Raw genomic sequence first — 21,462 nt, forward strand, 5'->3', positions numbered from 1 at the left:
TAGGAAGCTCTTTGCCACCTTCTCCTCCCTCCTGAACCCCCCCCTCTCTGCGGATGACTTCGTCAACCATTTTGAAAAGAAGGTCGACGACACCCGATCCTCGTTTGCTAAGTCAAACGACACCGCTGGTCCTGCTCACACTGCCCTACCCTATGCTTTGACCTCTTTCTCCCCTCTCTCCAGATGAAATCTCGCGTCTTGTGACGGCCGGCCGCCCAACAACCTGCCCGCTTGACCCTATCCCCTCCTCTCTTCTCCAGACCATTTCCGGAGACCTTCTCCCTTACCTCACCTCGCTCATCCTTGACCGCTGGCTACGTCCCTTCCGTCTTCAAGAGAGCGAGAGTTGCACCCCTTCTGAAAAAACCTACACTCGATCCCTCCGATGTCAACAACTACAGACCAGTATCCCTTCTTTCTTTTCTCTCCAAAACTCTTGAACGTGCCGTCCTTGGCCAGCTCTCCTGCTATCTCTCTCAGAATTACCTTCTTGATCCAAATCAGTCAGGTTTCAAGACTGGTCATTCAACTGAGACTGCTCTTCTCTGTGTCACGGAGGCTCTCCGCACTGCTAAAGCTAACTCTCTCTCCTCTGCTCTCATCCTCCTAGACCTATCTGCTGCCTTTGATACTGTGAACCATCAGATCCTCCTCTCCACCCTCTCCGAGTTGGGCATCTCCGGCGCGGCCCACGCTTGGATCGCGTCCTACCTGACAGGTCGCTCCTACCAGGTGGCGTGGCGAGAATCTGTCTCCGCACCACGTGCTCTCACCACTGGTGTCCCCCAGGGCTCTGTTCTAGGCCCTCTCCTATTCTCGCTATACACCAAGTCACTTGGCTCTGTCATATCCTCACATGGTCTCTCCTAGCATTGCTATGCAGACGACACACAATTAATCTTCTCCTTTCCCCCTTCTGATAACCAGGTGGCGAATCGCATCTCTGGCAGACATATCAGTGTGGATGACGGATCACCACCTCAAGCTGAACCTCGGCAAGACGGAGCTGCTCTTCCTCCCGGGGAAGGACTGCCCGTTCCATGATCTCGCCATCACAGTTGACAACTCCATTGTGTCCTCCTCCCAGAGTGCTAAGAACCTTGGCGTGACCCTGGACAACACCCTGTCGTTCTCTGCTAACATCAAGGCGGTGACCCGATCCTGTAGGTTCATGCTCTACAACATTCGCAGAGTACGACCCTGCCTCACACAGGAAGCGGCGCAGGTCCTAATCCAGGCACTTGTCATCTCCCGTCTGGATTACTGCAACTCGCTGTTGGCTGGGCTCCCTGCCTGTGCCATTAAACCCCTACAACTCATGCAGAACGCCGCAGCCCGTCTGGTGTTCAACCTTCCCAAGTTCTCTCACGTCACCCCGCTCCTCCGCTCTCTCCACTGGCTTCCAGTTGAAGGTCGCATCCGCTACAAGACCATGGTGCTTGCCTACGGAGCTGTGAGGGGAACGGCACCTCCGTACCTTCAGGCTCTGATCAGGCCCTACACCCAAACAAGGGCACTGCGTTCATCCACCTCTGGCCTACTCGCCTCCCTACCTCTGAGGAAGCACAGTTCCCGCTCAGCCCAGTCAAAACTGTTCGCTGCTCTGGCACCCCAATGGTGGAACAAGCTCCCTCACGACGCCAGGACAGCGGAGTCAATCACCACTTTCCGGAGACACCTGAAACCCCACCTCTTTAAGGAATACCTAGGATAGGATAAAGTAATCCTTCTAACCCCCCCCCCCCCCCCCCCTAAAAGATTTAGATGCACTATTGTAAAGTGGTTGTTCCACTGGATATCGTAAGGTGAATGCACCAATTTGTAAGTCGCTCTGGATAAGTGCGTCTGCTAAATGACTTAAATGTAAATAAGAATGTGTATGGATGGAATCGACCTCTAGAGTTGGGGTCAATTAAATCTAAATTGAAGGCAATCTAACATTGTGTTCAGTAGAGCACACAAAATGTTTTGCAACAACAAGAAATGGAAATCTGTGTTCATATTGGACACGTTCAGGTAGTAGCAGTAGTTGTACAGGTAGTTCTGAACATGACGCGGGTATTGAACCGAAATTCCACATCCAAATCAACTGAGAGTAACTTGACTGAAATGGATCCTCAGGGTTATGTTCAGAGGGGAGAAAACGTTTGGAAATTGATTGAAACCTGGAGGAACTACCTGAACTTGTTCAATAACACAACCTTTTGTTTTCCTCTGAAACAATGTTTTGCCACTGAACACAGTCAAAATATTTTACAACAGAAACCGAATAGTAGTGTTTTTCTATTAGTAGTCCCTCCCTGCTTGAGTCTTTTCTTTCAGTCTGTTTTCTAAAGAAAATGACCGTGGAGTCTGGTGTCTGACGACCCACCCTTCACTGTCCAACACGTCCTTGATGCTGGCCTTTGTGATGATGGCGTCGTCACACTTGAACCACTGGTCCTTGTGTTGGCGGATGAAGCTGGTGTAGTGACCACTCTCCAGGGTGCCCTGGTGGTTCACAACCGCAAACAGAGAATACCTGCTCCACCACAACACACACAGTTAAACAGAGAATACCTGCTCCACCACAACACACAGACAGTTAAACAGAGAATACCCTGCTCCACCACAACACACACAGTTAAACAGAGAATACCTGTTCCACCACAACACACAGACAGTTAAACAGAGAATACCTGTTCCACCACAACACACACAGTTAAACAGAGAATACCTGTTCTACCACAACACACACAGTTAAACAGAGAATACCTGCTCCACCACAACACACAGACAGTTAAACAGAGAATACCTGCTCCACCACAACACACACAGTTAAACAGAGAATACCTGTTCCACCACAACACACACACAGTTAAACAGAGAATACCTGCTCCACCACAACACACACACAGTTAAACAGAGAATACCTGTTCCACCACAACACACAGACAGTTAAACAGAGAATACCTGCTCCACCACAACACACACAGGGACAGTGGAGAAGGAAGCGAGGTTGACTTAAAGTACTTTATAACACAGCTGGTGGTATATATTGACTTCACCTGATTATTCTGGCTTCACCTATTCCTCATAGTTTATACATCCATTTCTCTGACCATGTCAACTAGTCAGAGGGACAGTCAATGGCCTTCATCCAATCCATCAAAATAGTCACAGGGACCATGGCCATGAACACACTTGTCCTTACTACTCCAGTCAAACTACCAATTAGAAATGGTACTGTATAACACTGATTCATTTAACCCTGGTAAATGTCTTGGAAAATGAATGCCATTGTAACTGCCATGGATGAGAAAAATGGAGCTACTTTTAATAGTGTTTAAATTGATTTCATTTGGGAGTCGGACTAGGACGCTCCACGCCGTTAGCATTCGCTGTTGCGCTAGAATGGAAACAATTATAATGAAATTAATCTAGCTTTTTTTTCTGTACATCAGTTGTCAAATAAATTACAAACGGCATACAAGGAAACCCGATCAACATTTGAATAAGGTGCTATAGAAGGAGCCTCCTGACTCCTTGTATGCCGTTTGAAATCCTTTCAGCGTTTGTTTTAGCTTGTCTGGAGTGCTTGGTGGGCCATGTTGGCACTTTTTCAGCTATGTTCTTGGTTCCATTGTGCAAGGCAAGCTCAATCAAGCCCAGATCAAGTATTTAAACATCATTTCAATCTTACTTGAGCCAGATCTGGTGCTGTTTACTTGGGATATGTTGTTGTTGTTTATCATAACATACTTACTTATTGTCGTTGTTTAATACTTCTACTGTCTGTTGATACTGGCCATTCATCCTGCTCTCCTTACTGTAGAGGACAGAGACACTGTCACATGCATGCTCATATCAAATGACAACCACTACATTGACACGGGACAGTGAGAAGAACATCATCCAACATGTAACAGACACATACATGGTTACATAACAGTCATTCAAATGACAGTCTCACAGTGACGGTTACATTTCTATTGTAGACATTAAGCTGATGCTCTTATACCCTGTGACTTAAAGTGCATTCATCTTAAGGTAGCTGGGTGAGAAAAGCACATATCAGTCAGTCAGTGAGCTCATGTTTCCTCAACAAAGAGGTTACACAGCAAAGTCAGTGGTAGTAAGAGTGTTAGTTCAGGAGTGACTGTTACTACAATATGTTATGTCACCGTATGAAGTGTTATGAAGGAAAGTTACTATAAACTAGAATTCTGTCATGAGTTTTCAGACATAATACTGTGTCTTGGATTGATTGATTGATTGATTGATTGATTTCGGGGTAAAGCAATTACTCCAGTTTTAAACTATTTAAAAGCACAAAGAACCCCCAGAGGATGACATGAAAGTGTCCCACACATCCACTAGGTGGCAGGGGTGTCCTGCATAATAAGCAGACAGACACTCCTATTTCACTCCTATACTCTTATTTCACTCCTACACCAGGGTATAGGATAGACAGTGGGCAGGCAGGGTATAGGATAGACAGTAGGAAGGCAGGGTATAGGATAGACAGTAGGAAGGCAGGGTATATGATAGACAGTAGGAAGGCAGGGTATATGATAGACAGTAGGAAGGCAGGGTATATGATAGACAGTAGGAAGGCAGGGTATAGGATAGACAGTAGGAAGGCAGGGTATAGGATAGACAGTAGGAAGGCAGGGTATAGGATAGACAGTAGGGAGGCAGGGTATAGATAGACAGTAGGAAGGCAGGGATATGATAGACAGTAGGAAGGCAGGGTATAGGATAGACAGTAGGAAGGCAGGGTATATGATAGACAGTAGGAAGGCAGGGTATATGATAGACAGTAGGAAGGCAGGGTATATGATAGACAGTAGGAAGGCAGGGTATATGATAGACAGTAGGAAGGCAGGGTATAGGATAGACAGTAGGAAGGCAGGGTATATGATAGACAGTAGGAAGGCAGGGTATATGATAGACAGTAGGAAGGCAGGGTATATGATAGACAGTAGGAAGGCAGGGTATATGATAGACAGTAGGAAGGCAGGGTATATGATAGACAGTAGGAAGGCAGGGTATATGATAGACAGTAGGAAGGCAGGGTATATGATAGACAGTAGGAAGGCAGGGTATATGATAGACAGTAGGAAGGCAGGGTATAGGATAGACAGTAGGAAGGCAGGGTATATGATAGACAGTAGGAAGGCAGGGTATATGATAGACAGTAGGAAGGCAGGGTATATGATAGACAGTAGGAAGGCAGGGTATATGATAGACAGTAGGAAGGCAGGGTATAGGATAGACAGTAGGAAGGCAGGGTATAGGATAGACAGTAGGAAGGCAGGGTATAGGATAGACAGTAGGAAGGCAGGGTATATGATAGACAGTAGGAAGGCAGGGTATAGGATAGACAGTAGGAAGGCAGGGTATATGATAGACAGTAGGAAGGCAGGGTATATGATAGACAGTAGGAAGGCAGGGTATAGGATAGACAGTAGGAAGGCAGGGTATATGATAGACAGTAGGAAGGCAGGGTATATGATAGACAGTAGGAAGGCAGGGTATATGATAGACAGTAGGAAGGCAGGGTATATGATAGACAGTAGGAAGGCAGGGTATAGGATAGACAGTAGGAAGGCAGGGTATAGGATAGACAGTAGGAAGGCAGGGTATATGATAGACAGTAGGAAGGCAGGGTATATGATAGACAGTAGGAAGGCAGGGTATATGATAGACAGTAGGAAGGCAGGGTATATGATAGACAGTAGGAAGGCAGGGTATATGATAGACAGTAGGAAGGCAGGGTATATGATAGACAGTAGGAAGGCAGGGTATATGATAGACAGTAGGAAGGCAGGGTATATGATAGACAGTAGGAAGGCAGGGTATAGGATAGACAGTGGGCAGGCAGGGTATAGGATAGACAGTAGGAAGGCAGGGTATAGGATAGACAGTAGGAAGGCAGGGTATATGATAGACAGTAGGAAGGCAGGGTATATGATAGACAGTAGGAAGGCAGGGTATATGATAGACAGTAGGAAGGCAGGGTATAGGATAGACAGTAGGAAGGCAGGGTATAGGATAGACAGTAGGAAGGCAGGGTATATGATAGACAGTAGGAAGGCAGGGTATATGATAGACAGTAGGAAGGCAGGGTATAGGATAGACAGTAGGAAGGCAGGGTATAGGATAGACAGTAGGAAGGCAGGGTATAGGATAGACAGTAGGAAGGCAGGGTATAGGATAGACAGTAGGAAGGCAGGGTATATGATAGACAGTAGGAAGGCAGGGTATATGATAGACAGTAGGAAGGCAGGGTATAGGATAGACAGTAGGAAGGCAGGGTATATGATAGACAGTAGGAAGGCAGGGTATATGATAGACAGTAGGAAGGCAGGGTATATGATAGACAGTAGGAAGGCAGGGTATAGGATAGACAGTAGGAAGGCAGGGTATATGATAGACAGTAGGAAGGCAGGGTATATGATAGACAGTAGGAAGGCAGGGTATATGATAGACAGTAGGAAGGCAGGGTATATGATAGACAGTAGGAAGGCAGGGTATATGATAGACAGTAGGAAGGCAGGGTATATGATAGACAGTAGGAAGGCAGGGTATATGATAGACAGTAGGAAGGCAGGGTATATGATAGACAGTAGGAAGGCAGGGTATAGGATAGACAGTAGGAAGGCAGGGTATATGATAGACAGTAGGAAGGCAGGGTATATGATAGACAGTAGGAAGGCAGGGTATATGATAGACAGTAGGAAGGCAGGGTATAGGATAGACAGTAGGAAGGCAGGGTATAGGATAGACAGTAGGAAGGCAGGGTATAGGATAGACAGTAGGAAGGCAGGGTATATGATAGACAGTAGGAAGGCAGGGTATATGATAGACAGTAGGAAGGCAGGGTATATGATAGACAGTAGGAAGGCAGGGTATATGATAGACAGTAGGAAGGCAGGGTATATGATAGACAGTAGGAAGGCAGGGTATAGGATAGACAGTAGGAAGGCAGGGTATATGATAGACAGTAGGAAGGCAGGGTATATGATAGACAGTAGGAAGGCAGGGTATATGATAGACAGTAGGAAGGCAGGGTATATGATAGACAGTAGGAAGGCAGGGTATATGATAGACAGTAGGAAGGCAGGGTATATGATAGACAGTAGGAAGGCAGGGTATATGATAGACAGTAGGAAGGCAGGGTATATGATAGACAGTAGGAAGGCAGGGTATATGATAGACAGTAGGAAGGCAGGGTATAGGATAGACAGTAGGAAGGCAGGGTATATGATAGACAGTAGGAAGGCAGGGTATAGGATAGACAGTAGGAAGGCAGGGTATAGGATAGACAGTAGGAAGGCAGGGTATAGGATAGACAGTAGGAAGGCAGGGTATATGATAGACAGTAGGAAGGCAGGGTATATGATAGACAGTAGGAAGGCAGGGTATATGATAGACAGTAGGAAGGCAGGGTATAGGATAGACAGTAGGAAGGCAGGGTATAGGATAGACAGTAGGAAGGCAGGGTATATGATAGACAGTAGGAAGGCAGGGTATATGATAGACAGTAGGAAGGCAGGGTATATGATAGACAGTAGGAAGGCAGGGTATAGGATAGACAGTAGGAAGGCAGGGTATAGGATAGACAGTAGGAAGGCAGGGTATAGGATAGACAGTAGGAAGGCAGGGTATATGATAGACAGTAGGAAGGCAGGGTATATGATAGACAGTAGGAAGGCAGGGTATATGATAGACAGTAGGAAGGCAGGGTATAGGATAGACAGTAGGAAGGCAGGGTATAGGATAGACAGTAGGAAGGCAGGGTATATGATAGACAGTAGGAAGGCAGGGTATATGATAGACAGTAGGAAGGCAGGGTATATGATAGACAGTAGGAAGGCAGGGTATATGATAGACAGTAGGAAGGCAGGGTATATGATAGACAGTAGGAAGGCAGGGTATATGATAGACAGTAGGAAGGCAGGGTATATGATAGACAGTAGGAAGGCAGGGTATAGGATAGACAGTAGGAAGGCAGGGTATAGGATAGACAGTAGGAAGGCAGGGTATATGATAGACAGTAGGAAGGCAGGGTATATGATAGACAGTAGGAAGGCAGGGTATAGGATAGACAGTAGGAAGGCAGGGTATATGATAGACAGTAGGAAGGCAGGGTATATGATAGACAGTAGGAAGGCAGGGTATAGGATAGACAGTAGGAAGGCAGGGTATATGATAGACAGTAGGAAGGCAGGGTATATGATAGACAGTAGGAAGGCAGGGTATATGATAGACAGTAGGAAGGCAGGGTATAGGATAGACAGTAGGAAGGCAGGGTATATGATAGACAGTAGGAAGGCAGGGTATATGATAGACAGTAGGAAGGCAGGGTATATGATAGACAGTAGGAAGGCAGGGTATATGATAGACAGTAGGAAGGCAGGGTATAGGATAGACAGTAGGATGGCAGGGTATAGGATAGACAGTAGGAAGGCAGGGTATATGATAGACAGTAGGAAGGCAGGGTATATGATAGACAGTAGGAAGGCAGGGTATAGGATAGACAGTAGGAAGGCAGGGTATATGATAGACAGTAGGAAGGCAGGGTATATGATAGACAGTAGGAAGGCAGGGTATATGATAGACAGTAGGAAGGCAGGGTATATGATAGACAGTAGGAAGGCAGGGTATAGGATAGACAGTAGGAAGGCAGGGTATAGGATAGACAGTAGGAAGGCAGGGTATATGATAGACAGTAGGAAGGCAGGGTATATGATAGACAGTAGGAAGGCAGGGTATAGGATAGACAGTAGGAAGGCAGGGTATATGATAGACAGTAGGAAGGCAGGGTATATGATAGACAGTAGGAAGGCAGGGTATAGGATAGACAGTAGGAAGGCAGGGTATATGATAGACAGTAGGAAGGCAGGGTATATGATAGACAGTAGGAAGGCAGGGTATATGATAGACAGTAGGAAGGCAGGGTATAGGATAGACAGTAGGAAGGCAGGGTATAGGATAGACAGTAGGAAGGCAGGGTATAGGATAGACAGTAGGAAGGCAGGGTATAGGATAGACAGTAGGAAGGCAGGGTATATGATAGACAGTAGGAAGGCAGGGTATATGATAGACAGTAGGAAGGCAGGGTATAGGATAGACAGTAGGAAGGCAGGGTATATGATAGACAGTAGGAAGGCAGGGTATATGATAGACAGTAGGAAGGCAGGGTATATGATAGACAGTAGGAAGGCAGGGTATATGATAGACAGTAGGAAGGCAGGGTATAGGATAGACAGTAGGAAGGCAGGGTATATGATAGACAGTAGGAAGGCAGGGTATATGATAGACAGTAGGAAGGCAGGGTATATGATAGACAGTAGGAAGGCAGGGTATAGGATAGACAGTAGGAAGGCAGGGTATAGGATAGACAGTAGGAAGGCAGGGTATAGGATAGACAGTAGGAAGGCAGGGTATATGATAGACAGTAGGAAGGCAGGGTATATGATAGACAGTAGGAAGGCAGGGTATATGATAGACAGTAGGAAGGCAGGGTATATGATAGACAGTAGGAAGGCAGGGTATATGATAGACAGTAGGAAGGCAGGGTATAGGATAGACAGTAGGAAGGCAGGGTATAGGATAGACAGTAGGAAGGCAGGATATAGGATAGACAGTAGGAAGGCAGGGTATAGGATAGACAGTAGGAAGGCAGGGTATATGATAGACAGTAGGAAGGCAGGATATAGGATAGACAGTAGGAAGGCAGGGTATATGATAGACAGTAGGAAGGTTATATTCCATGCCCTGAAGGTGGAGGATGGAGAACACACAGCGTTCATACACACATTATTTTATAGTGCGGGAGCACGAGGAGTGAGGGTCTTATATTTCTAAACCAGAGCTTAGATCTGCAGGTGTGTGTGTGTGTGTGTGTGTGTGTGTGTGTGTGTGTGTGTGTGTGTGTGTGTGTGTGTGTTACCTCACCTGGAAGCTATGAAAGGTGTCATGTCCAGCTCTAGAGGGAAGGAGACATATGTGGTGATCTTCCTCCTCAGTTTGGCAGAGTGTTCAAACCGCTACACCCCAGGAGGGAGGAGGGAGAGAAGGAAGAGAGGAGGAGGAGGGAGAGAAAGAAGAGAAAGAAGAGGGGGAGGAGGGAGAGAGAGAAGAGAAAGAAAAGAGGGGGAGAGAAGAGGGGAAAGAGAGAGAAGGGGGCGCAGAAAGGAGAGGGGGGGGCAGAAGAGGAGGGGGAGGAAGAGGGAGGGATGAGGGAGACGGGGGGGAAGAGGGAGACGGGGGGGAAGAGGGAGACGGGGGGGAAGAGGGAGACGGGGGGGAAGAGGGAGACGGGGGGGAAGAGGGAGACGGGGGGGAAGAGGGAGACGGGGGGGAAGAGGGAGACGGGGGGGAAGAGGGAGAGGGGGGGAAGAGGGAGAGGGGGGGGAAGAGGGAGAGGGGGGGGAAGAGGGAGAGGGGGGGAAGAGGGAGAGGGGGGGGAAGAGGGAGAGGGGGGGGAAGAGGGAGAGGGGGTGGGGTAGAAGGAGAGCAGAGGGGGAGGGAAGAGAGAGACATTATTGAGACTCCTTCCTGATCTTCTTGTCATTCTGAAGGGAGGGATTACGTGTGAGAAATAGAGAGCCCTGTTAGACTAGAGCCCTGATGGTAATCCCGTGTAGCTCAGTTGGTAGAGCATGGTGTTTGCAACGCCAGGGTTGTGGGTTCGATTCCTATGGGGGACCAGTACGGAGAGAAAAATGTATGAAATTCATGCATTCACTACTGTAAGTTGCTCTGGATAAGAGTGTCTGCTAAATGACTAAAATGTAATGTAAAATGTAATAGATGGATCAGTCTGAAGAGAAAAGATTCCCACGTTCAGCATAGTCCTAGGAATATTAAAAAAAGCTTATGTATGGCCCCCCATACTCCATAAATAAAACGTGTAGAAGACTGAGTGTGTGAGACTGTGTGTGTATGTATGTATGTGTGACTCTCTGTGTGTGACTCTCTCTGTGTGTGTGTGTGTGTGTGTGTGTGTGTGTGTGTGTGTGTGTGTGTGTAGTGACAGTAATGAAAGGCAAATCTTTCCACACACAAAACATTCTACCAGTAGTTATAATAGGGATCTATAAGCATACAGTGAGAATGCATTATGTAACATATTTTCATATATTCATAATATATTATTATACTTCAATATATGATATGTTCTTATGTTGTTTTTCAATAGATTGTCCTTAGTGGTCATGGCTGGCTTCTTGTGATTGGCTAGGAGCAGAGAGAGACTCACTTTGAGATGGAAACATGCCACGATGGGGAGCTTCTTCATCGTCAGCTGTTTGGTGGACTCCTGGTAACTATGGCAACCGCCACATTTGATTTTGGCACTGCTTCCTAGATGCTCAGGCCGAGTGAACCTGCAGAAAGAGGGAGTGGAATATTAAGAGAAAGAGTATGAGGAGAGAGAGGGGGAGAGAGAGAACGAGGAGAGAGCGAGAGAACGAGGAGAAACCACGAGGAGAGAGCACGAGGAGAAAGCGAGAGAGAACGAGGAGAGACCACGAGGAGAGAGCGAGAGAGAACGAGGAGAGAGCACGAGAGAGAACGAGGAGAGAGCGAGAGCGCACGAGAGCGCACGAGGAGAGAGCGAGAGCGCACGAGGAGAGAGCGAGAGCGCACGAGAGCGCACGAGGAGAGCGAGAGCGCACGACGAGAGAGAGAGCGCACGACGAGAGCGAGAGCGCACGACGAGAGCGAGAGCGCACGAAGAGAGCGAGAGCGCACGACGACAGCGAGAGCGCACGACGAGAGAGAGAGCGCACGACGAGAGAGAGAGCGCACGACGAGAGCGAGAGCGCACGACGAGAGCGAGAGCGCACGACGAGAGCGAGAGCGCACGACGAGAGCGAGAGCGCACGACGAGAGCGAGAGCGCACGACGAGAGCGAGAGCGCACGACGAGAGCGAGAGCGCACGACGAGAGCGAGAGCGCACGACGAGAGAGAGAGCGAGAGCGCACGACGAGAGAGAGAGCGAGAGCGCACGACGAGAGAGAGAGCGAGAGCGCACGACGAGAGAGAGAGCGAGAGCGCACGACGAGAGAGAGAGCGAGAGCGCACGACGAGAGAGAGAGCGAGAGCGCACGACGAGAGAGAGAGCGAGAGCGCACGACGAGAGAGAGAGCGCCAGAGCGCACGACGAGAGAGAGAGCGCCAGAGCGCACGACGAGAGAGAGAGCGCCAGAGCGCACGACGAGAGAGAGAGCGCCAGAGCGCACGACGAGAGAGAGAGCGCCAGAGCGCACGACGAGAGAGAGAGCGCCAGAGCGCACGACGAGAGAGAGAGAGCCAGAGCGCACGACGAGAGAGAGAGAGCCAGAGCGCACGACGAGAGAGAGAGAGCCAGAGCGCACGACGAGAGAGAGAGAGCCAGAGCGCACGACGAGAGAGAGAGCCAGAGCGCACGACGAGAGAGAGAGAGCCAGAGCGCACGACGAGAGAGAGAGAGCCAGAGCGCACGACGAGAGAGAGAGAGCCAGAGCGCACGACGAGAGAGAGAGAGCCAGAGCGCACGACGAGAGAGAGAGAGCCAGAGCGCACGACGAGAGAGAGAGAGCCAGAGCGCACGACGAGAGAGAGAGAGCCAGAGCGCACGACGAGAGAGAGAGAGCCAGAGCGCACGACGAGAGAGAGAGAGCCAGAGCGCACGACGAGAGAGAGAGAGCCAGAGCGCACGACGAGAGAGAGAGAGCCAGAGCGCACGACGAGAGAGAGAGAGCCAGAGCGCACGACGAGAGAGAGAGAGCCAGAGCGCACGACGAGAGAGAGAGAGCCAGAGCGCACGACGAGAGAGAGAGAGCCAGAGCGCACGACGAGAGAGAGAGAGCCAGAGCGCACGACGAGAGAGAGAGAGCCAGAGCGCACGACGAGAGAGAGAGAGCCAGAGCGCACGACGAGAGAGAGAGAGCCAGAGCGCACGACGAGAGAGAGAGAGCCAGAGCGCACGACGAGAGAGAGAGAGCCAGAGCGCACGACGAGAGAGAGAGAGCCAGAGCGCACGACGAGAGAGAGAGAGCCAGAGCGCACGACGAGAGAGAGAGAGCCAGAGCGCACGACGAGAGAGAGAGAGCCAGAGCGCACGACGAGAGAGAGAGAGCCAGAGCGCACGACGAGAGAGAGAGAGCCAGAGCGCACGACGAGAGAGAGAGAGCCAGAGCGCACGACGAGAGAGAGAGAGCCAGAGCGCACGACGAGAGAGAGAGAGCCAGAGCGCACGAAGAGAGAGAGAGAGCCAGCGAGCACGAAGAGAGAGAGAGAGCCAGCGAGCACGAAGAGAGAGAGAGAGCCAGCGAGCACGAAGAGAGAGAGAGAGCCAGCGAGCACGAAGAGAGAGAGAGAGCCAGCGAGCACGAGGAGGGAGAGAGCATGAGGAGGGAGAGAGCACGAGGAGGGAGAGAGCATGAGGAGGGAGAGAGCATGAGGAGGGAGAGAGCATGAGGAGGGAGAGAGCATGAGGAGGGAGAGAGCATGAGGAGGGAGAGAGCATGAGGAGGGAGAGAGCATGAGGAGGGAGAGAGAGCATGAGGAGGCAGAGAGAGCATGAGGAGGCGAGAGAGCGCGACAGCGAGAGAGCGCGACAGCGAGAGAGCGCGAGAGCGAGAGAGCGCGAGAGCGCACGAGGAGAGAGCGAGAGCGCACGAGGAGAGAGCGAGAGCGCACGAGGAGAGAGCGAGAGCGCACGAGGAGAGAGCGAGAACGCACGAGGAGAGAGAGAGAACGCACGAGGAGAGAGAGAGAACGCACGAGGAGAGAGAGAGAACGCACGAGGAGAGAGAGAGAACGCACGAGGAGAGAGAGAACGCACGAGGAGAGAGAGAGAACGCACGAGGAGAGAGAGAGAACGCACGAGGAGAGAGAGAGAACGCACGAGGAGAGAGAGAGAACGCACGAGGAGAGAGAGAGAACGCACGAGGAGAGAGAGAGAACGCACGAGGAGAGAGAGAGAACGCACGAGGAGAGAGAGAGAACGCACGGGGAGAGAGAGAGCACGCACGGGGAGAGAGAGAGCACGCACGGGGAGAGAGAGAGCACGCACGGGGAGAGAGAGAGCACGCACGGGGAGAGAGAGAGCACGCACGGGGAGAGAGAGAGCACGCACGGGGAGAGAGAGAGCACGCACGGGGAGAGAGAGAGCACGCACGGGGAGAGAGAGAGCACGCACGGGGAGAGAGAGAGCACGCACGGGGAGAGAGAGAGCACGCACGGGGAGAGAGAGAGCACGCACGGGGAGAGAGAGAGCACGCACGGGGAGAGAGAGAGCACGCACGGGGAGAGAGAGAGCATGGGGAGAGAGAGAGCATGGGGAGAGAGAGAGCATGACAGCGAGAGAGCATGACAGCGAGAGAGCATGACAGCGAGAGAGCATGACAGCGAGAGAGCATGACAGCGAGAGAGCATGACAGCGAGAGAGCATGACAGCGAGAGAGCATGACAGCGAGAGAGCATGACAGCGAGAGAGCACGAGGAGAGTGAGAGCACGGGGAGAGTGAGAGCACGGGGAGAGTGAGAGCACGGGGAGAGTGAGAGCACGGGGAGAGTGAGAGCACGGGGAGAGTGAGAGCACGGGGAGAGTGAGAGCACGGGGAGAGAGCATGGGGATAGAGCGAGAGAGCATGGGGAGAGAGCGAGAGAGAGCATGGGGAGAGAGCGAGAGAGCGCATGGGGAGAGAGCGAGAGAGAGCATGGGGAGAGAGCGAGAGAGAGCATGGGGAGAGAGCATGAGGAGAGCGAGAGCATGGGGAGACAGCATAAGGAGAGAGCATGAGAGCGAGGGGGAGGGAGAGCATGGGGAGAGAGCATGAGAGCGAGAGAGCATGGGGAGAGAGCATGAGGAGAGTGAGCATGAGGAGAGTGAGAGCATGAGGAGAGTGAGAGCATGAGGAGAGTGAGAGCATGAGGAGAGTGAGAGCATGAGGAGAGAGCATGAGGAGAGAGCATGAGGAGAGTGAGAGCATGAGGAGAGCATAAGGAGAGAGCGAGAGAGCATGAGTAGAGAGAGCATGAGGAGAGAGAGCGAGAGAGCATGAGGAAAGAGAGCATGAGGCGAGAGAGAGAGCATGAGGCGAGAGAGCATGAGGCGAGAGAGCATGAGGCGAGAGAGCATGAGAACAGCATGAGGAGAGCATGAGGAGAGAGAGCGAGAGAGCATGAGGAGAGAGCGAGAGAGCATGAGGAGAGAGCGAGAGAGCATGAGGAGAGAGCGAGAGAGCATGAGGAGAGAGAGCGAGAGAGCATGAGGAGAGAGAGCGAGAGAGCATGAGAGCGAGAGAGCACGAGAGCGAGAGAGCACGAGAGCGAGAGAGCACGAGAGCGAGAGAGCACGAGGAGGGCGAGAGAGCACGAGGAGAGCGAGAGAGCACGAGGAGAGCGAGAGAGCACGAGGAGAGCGAGAGAGCACGAGGAGAGCGAGAGAGCACGAGGAGAGCGAGAGAGCACGAGGAGAGCGAGAGAGCACGAGGAGAGCGAGAGAGCACGAGGAGAGCGAGAGAGCGAGCACGGGGAGAGCGAGAGAGCGAGCACGGGGAGAGCGAGCACGAGGAGAGCGAGCACGAGGAGAGCGAGCACGAGGAGAGCGAGCACGAGGAGAGCGAGAGAGAGAGCGAGCACGAGGAGAGCGAGAGAGAGAGCACGAGGAGAGCGAGAGAGAGAGCACGAGGAGAGCGAGAGAGAGAGCACGAGGAGAGCGAGAGAGAGAGCACGACGAGAGAGAGAGAGCCAGAGCGCACGACGAGAGAGAGAGAGCCAGAGCGCACGACGAGAGAGAGAGAGCCAGAGCGCACGACGAGAGAGAGAGAGCCAGAGCGCACGACGAGAGAGAGAGAGCCAGAGCGCACGACGAGAGAGAGAGAGCCAGAGCGCACGACGAGAGAGAGAGAGCCAGAGCGCACGACGAGAGAGAGAGAGCCAGAGCGCACGACGAGAGAGAGAGAGCCAGAGCGCACGACGAGAGAGAGAGAGCCAGAGCGCACGACGAGAGAGAGAGAGCCAGAGCGCACGACGAGAGAGAGAGAGCCAGAGCGCACGACGAGAGAGAGAGAGCCAGAGCGCACGACGAGAGAGAGAGAGCCAGAGCGCACGACGAGAGAGAGAGAGCCAGAGCGCACGACGAGAGAGAGAGAGCCAGAGCGCACGACGAGAGAGAGAGAGCCAGAGCGCACGACGAGAGAGAGAGAGCCAGAGCGCACGACGAGAGAGAGAGAGCCAGAGCGCACGACGAGAGAGAGAGAGCCAGAGCGCACGACGAGAGAGAGAGAGCCAGAGCGCACGACGAGAGAGAGAGAGCCAGAGCGCACGACGAGAGAGAGAGAGCCAGAGCGCACGACGAGAGAGAGAGAGCCAGAGCGCACGACGAGAGAGAGAGAGCCAGAGCGCACGACGAGAGAGAGAGAGCCAGAGCGCACGACGAGAGAGAGAGAGCCAGAGCGCACGACGAGAGAGAGAGAGCCAGAGCGCACGACGAGAGAGAGAGAGCCAGAGCGCACGACGAGAGAGAGAGAGCCAGAGCGCACGACGAGAGAGAGAGAGCCAGAGCGCACGACGAGAGAGAGAGAGCCAGAGCGCACGAAGAGAGAGAGAGAGCCAGCGAGCACGAAGAGAGAGAGAGAGCCAGCGAGCACGAAGAGAGAGAGAGAGCCAGCGAGCACGAGGAGGGAGAGCCAGCGAGCACGAAGAGAGAGAGAGAGCCAGCGAGCACGAGGAGGGAGAGCCAGCGAGCACGAGGAGGGAGAGAGCATGAGGAGGGAGAGAGCATGAGGAGGGAGAGAGCATGAGGAGGGAGAGAGCATGAGGAGGGAGAGAGCATGAGGAGGGAGAGAGCATGAGGAGGGAGAGAGAGCATGAGGAGGCAGAGAGAGCATGAGGAGGCGAGAGAGCGCGACAGCGAGAGAGCGCGACAGCGAGAGAGCGCGACAGCGAGAGAGCGCGACAGCGAGAGAGCGCGAGAGCGCACGAGGAGAGAGCGAGAGCGCACGAGGAGAGAGCGAGAGCGCACGAGGAGAGAGCGAGAGCGCACGAGGAGAGAGCGAGAGCGCACGAGGAGAGAGCGAGAGCGCACGAGGAGAGAGAGAGAACGCACGAGGAGAGAGAGAGAACGCACGAGGAGAGAGAGAGAACGCACGAGGAGAGAGAGAGAACGCACGAGGAGAGAGAGAACGCACGAGGAGAGAGAGAGAACGCACGAGGAGAGAGAGAGAACGCACGAGGAGAGAGAGAGAACGCACGAGGAGAGAGAGAGAACGCACGAGGAGAGAGCGAGAACGCACGAGGAGAGAGAGAGAACGCACGAGGAGAGAGAGAGAACGCACGAGGAGAGAGAGAGAACGCACGGGGAGAGAGAGAGCACGCACGGGGAGAGAGAGAGCACGCACGGGGAGAGAGAGAGCACGCACGGGGAGAGAGAGAGCACGCACGGGGAGAGAGAGAGCACGCACGGGGAGAGAGAGAGCACGCACGGGGAGAGAGAGAGCACGCACGGGGAGAGAGAGAGCACGCACGGGGAGAGAGAGAGCACGCACGGGGAGAGAGAGAGCACGCACGGGGAGAGAGAGAGCACGCACGGGGAGAGAGAGAGCACGCACGGGGAGAGAGAGAGCACGCACGGGGAGAGAGAGAGCATGGGGAGAGAGAGAGCATGGGGAGAGAGAGAGCATGACAGCGAGAGAGCATGACAGCGAGAGAGCATGACAGCGAGAGAGCATGACAGCGAGAGAGCATGACAGCGAGAGAGCATGACAGCGAGAGAGCATGACAGCGAGAGAGCATGACAGCGAGAGAGCATGACAGCGAGAGAGCATGACAGCGAGAGAGCACGAGGAGAGTGAGAGCACGGGGAGAGTGAGAGCACGGGGAGAGTGAGAGCACGGGGAGAGTGAGAGCACGGGGAGAGTGAGAGCACGGGGAGAGTGAGAGCACGGGGAGAGAGCATGGGGATAGAGCGAGAGAGCATGGGGAGAGAGCGAGAGAGAGCATGGGGAGAGAGCGAGAGAGCGCATGGGGAGAGAGCGAGAGAGAGCATGGGGAGAGAGCGAGAGAGAGCATGGGGAGAGAGCATGAGGAGAGCGAGAGCATGGGGAGACAGCATAAGGAGAGAGCATGAGAGCGAGGGGGAGGGAGAGCATGGGGAGAGAGCATGAGAGCGAGAGAGCATGGGGAGAGAGCATGAGGAGAGTGAGCATGAGGAGAGTGAGAGCATGAGGAGAGTGAGAGCATGAGGAGAGTGAGAGCATGAGGAGAGAGCATGAGGAGAGAGCATGAGGAGAGTGAGAGCATGAGGAGAGCATAAGGAGAGAGCGAGAGAGCATGAGTAGAGAGAGCATGAGGAGAGAGAGCGAGAGAGCATGAGGAAAGAGAGCATGAGGCGAGAGAGAGAGCATGAGGCGAGAGAGCATGAGGCGAGAGAGCATGAGGCGAGAGAGCATGAGAACAGCATGAGGAGAGCATGAGGAGAGAGAGCGAGAGAGCATGAGGAGAGAGCGAGAGAGCATGAGGAGAGAGCGAGAGAGCATGAGGAGAGAGCGAGAGAGCATGAGGAGAGAGAGCGAGAGAGCATGAGGAGAGAGAGCGAGAGAGCATGAGGAGAGAGAGCGAGAGAGCATGAGAGCGAGAGAGCATGAGAGCGAGAGAGCACGAGAGCGAGAGAGCACGAGAGCGAGAGAGCACGAGGAGGGCGAGAGAGCACGAGGAGAGCGAGAGAGCACGAGGAGAGCGAGAGAGCACGAGGAGAGCGAGAGAGCACGAGGAGAGCGAGAGAGCACGAGGAGAGCGAGAGAGCACGAGGAGAGCGAGAGAGCACGAGGAGAGCGAGAGAGCACGAGGAGAGCGAGAGAGCGAGCACGGGGAGAGCGAGAGAGCGAGCACGGGGAGAGCGAGCACGGGGAGAGCGAGCACGAGGAGAGCGAGCACGAGGAGAGCGAGCACGAGGAGAGCGAGCACGAGGAGAGCGAGCACGAGGAGAGCGAGAGAGAGAGCGAGCACGAGGAGAGCGAGAGAGAGAGCACGAGGAGAGCGAGAGAGAGAGCACGAGGAGAGCGAGAGAGAGAGCACGAGGAGAGCGAGAGAGAGAGCACGAGGAGAGCGAGAGAGAGAGCACGAGGAGAGCGAGAGAGAGAGCACGAGGAGAGCGAGAGAGAGAGCACGAGGAGAGCGAGAGAGAGAGCACGAGGAGAGCGAGAGAGAGAGCACGAGGAGAGCGAGAGAGAGAGCACGAGGAGAGCGAGAGAGAGAGCACGAGGAGAGCGAGAGAGAGAGCACGAGGACAGCGAGAGAGAGAGCACGAGGACAGCGAGAGAGAGAGCACGAGGAGAGCGAGTATGAGCATGAGGAGAGCGAGAAAATATGAGCAGAGAGTATGAGGAGAGAGAGAGAAGGGAGAGAAAGGGGTGGAAGAAGAGAGAAAGAGGGAAGATAACACATACAGAGGGAACAGAGACATAAAGTAGAAACACACTGAGTGTACATAACATTAGGAACACCTTCCTAATATTGAGCTGCACCCCCTCAGAACAGCCACACTTCGGCAGGGCATGGACTCTACAAGGTGTCGAAACGGATGCTGGTCCATGTTGACTTAAATGCTTCCCACAGTTGTGTCAAGTTGGCTAGATGTCCTTTGGGTGGAGGACCATTCTTCATCCACACAGGAAACTGTTGAGAGTGGAAAAACCCAGCAACGTTGCAGTTCTTGACACAAACTGGTACGCCTGGCACCTACTACCGTACCCCGGATTCACCTGGTCAGTCTATGTCATGGAGAGAGCAGGTGTTCCTAATGTTTTGTCCACTCAGTGTATAAAGAAGAGACAAATACAAAGACAATAGAATGTGTTTGTAGTGATACATAACAGGTCAGTTTCCATGGTTACACTGCAAGAGGCCGCAATATAATGCTAAGCAGCGACCAGACCACGCCTGTCGATGGAACAGTGAAGCCAACTGTTTTCTGTAGGGAGGAGGCCAACACTGATGGTCAACGATGTGACTGAGGACTGATACTGTTCATCAGCCAGAGAGAAAGACTTCACACACTGCAGCATATGTTCCCAAGGCAAGGACCCCAGGAAGAATAGCTGCTACTTGGCAAAAGCTAAACGGGGATCTGAATAAACCAAAACAATCCAACCTCCACACTAGCATACCACTAAGAATGCGTGCCCAATACATTGCTTCATTCCCAGTGCTATGCTAAGTGTGGCTATTGGAACAGACCCCAAGTGTGTATACTATAACAGTGTTTTCACCCCTCAGAATCAGCCCTGTCTGTGCCTTTAAGAGCCATGCTGCAGCAACCAGGCTGTGACTGGTGATGAAGTACAAGAAGAAGAGAGAGGAAGTGAGGACACAGGTAACAGAGGTGATGGAAGATAGAGCAAATTGACATTCATTAAATTACAAACAGACAGACAATTCAAAAAACAAATCCAATTTTGATAAACTCTCATATCTACTGGGTGAAATACCAGTGTGCCACCACAGCAGCAAGATTTGTGACCTGTTGCCACAAGAAAAGGGCAACCAGTAAAGAACAAACACCATTGTATATAGACATATCATTTGAAATGTCTTTATTCTTTTGGAACTTTTTTAAGTGTAATGTTTACAGTAAATGTTTTATTGTTTATAATCCATTTCACTTTCTTTGGCAATGTAAACATGTGTTTCCCATGCCAATAAAGCCCCTTAAAGTGAAATTGAGAGAGCATACTATGTGTATGGTAGCCCATATGAAGAGAGGAGAGAGGGACAGACATGGTGAAAGACCTGGGGACGGACAGAGGTTTAGTGTGCTCTACCTGCGTAGACAGTCTGTGAGCGTGGTGGCCCCTGAAAGGTGGCTCTCTCCGTTGACCGTTAAGCCGTCTCCCCCGGGGCTAAGGGGCCAGAAGGGAGTGGATGAGCCTGGCAGGTCCAGACTGATGTCCCAGAATGGGTCTATCGTGGTGGACACACCGCTAGAGAGGGGAGGGGAGACAGTCAATGAGATAGATCGTGTGTGTATGGGTGAGTTATGGAGGTAATAAAGACTGGTGTGTGTTATTAGTAGTCATGGGAAAGGGTGATAGATGGCCATGGTTTATAAGCTTTTATCCACACTCTGTGTGTGTGTGTGTGTGTGTGTGTACACATACATTCTGTTGAGCCAAGCGCACCAATTTGCAATTCAATCGAGTGTTAAAGATAGGTGGTTTTAGGATCAGAGAATATATAGGTGACACACACACACACACACACACACACACACACACACACACACACACACACACACACACACACACACACACACACACAGAGCGAGAGCGAGAGGAAAAAAATAGGGCTCACACAGTATCAGTGTTGATTAGTTATTGTAGGGCTATTACCACCGTCTCCGTCCAGTAGGGGGCTAAATTTTCATTTATTTATTTAACCAGGTAGGCTAGTTGAGAACAAGTTCTCATGTACAACTGCGA

The 21,462-nt window shown here is 52.1% G+C and overlaps 1 protein-coding gene across 3 annotated transcripts in view; it reads right to left on the reverse strand.

Annotated features, from left to right (window-relative positions):
- LOC106606419 (ubiquitin carboxyl-terminal hydrolase 22) overlaps positions 1–21,462 on the reverse strand; it is a 101,282-nt gene that overhangs the window by 3,463 nt on the left and 76,357 nt on the right. For all 3 annotated transcript variants that reach the window (XM_045719856.2, XM_045719857.2, XM_045719855.2), the window contains 5 exons: positions 20,806–20,964; positions 11,252–11,378; positions 9,946–10,037; positions 3,746–3,808; positions 2,372–2,521 (listed from right to left, as the gene is read on the reverse strand). In XM_045719856.2, the coding sequence (XP_045575812.2) occupies positions 2,372–2,521; positions 3,746–3,808; positions 9,946–10,037; positions 11,252–11,378; positions 20,806–20,964 (591 nt within the window). The remainder of the gene's footprint in view (positions 1–2,371; positions 2,522–3,745; positions 3,809–9,945; positions 10,038–11,251; positions 11,379–20,805; positions 20,965–21,462) is intronic.

The sequence above is a fragment of the Salmo salar genome, chromosome 06, assembly GCF_965601325.2.
Source record: "Salmo salar chromosome 06, fSalSal1, whole genome shotgun sequence".
NCBI lineage: Eukaryota > Metazoa > Chordata > Actinopteri > Salmoniformes > Salmonidae > Salmo > Salmo salar.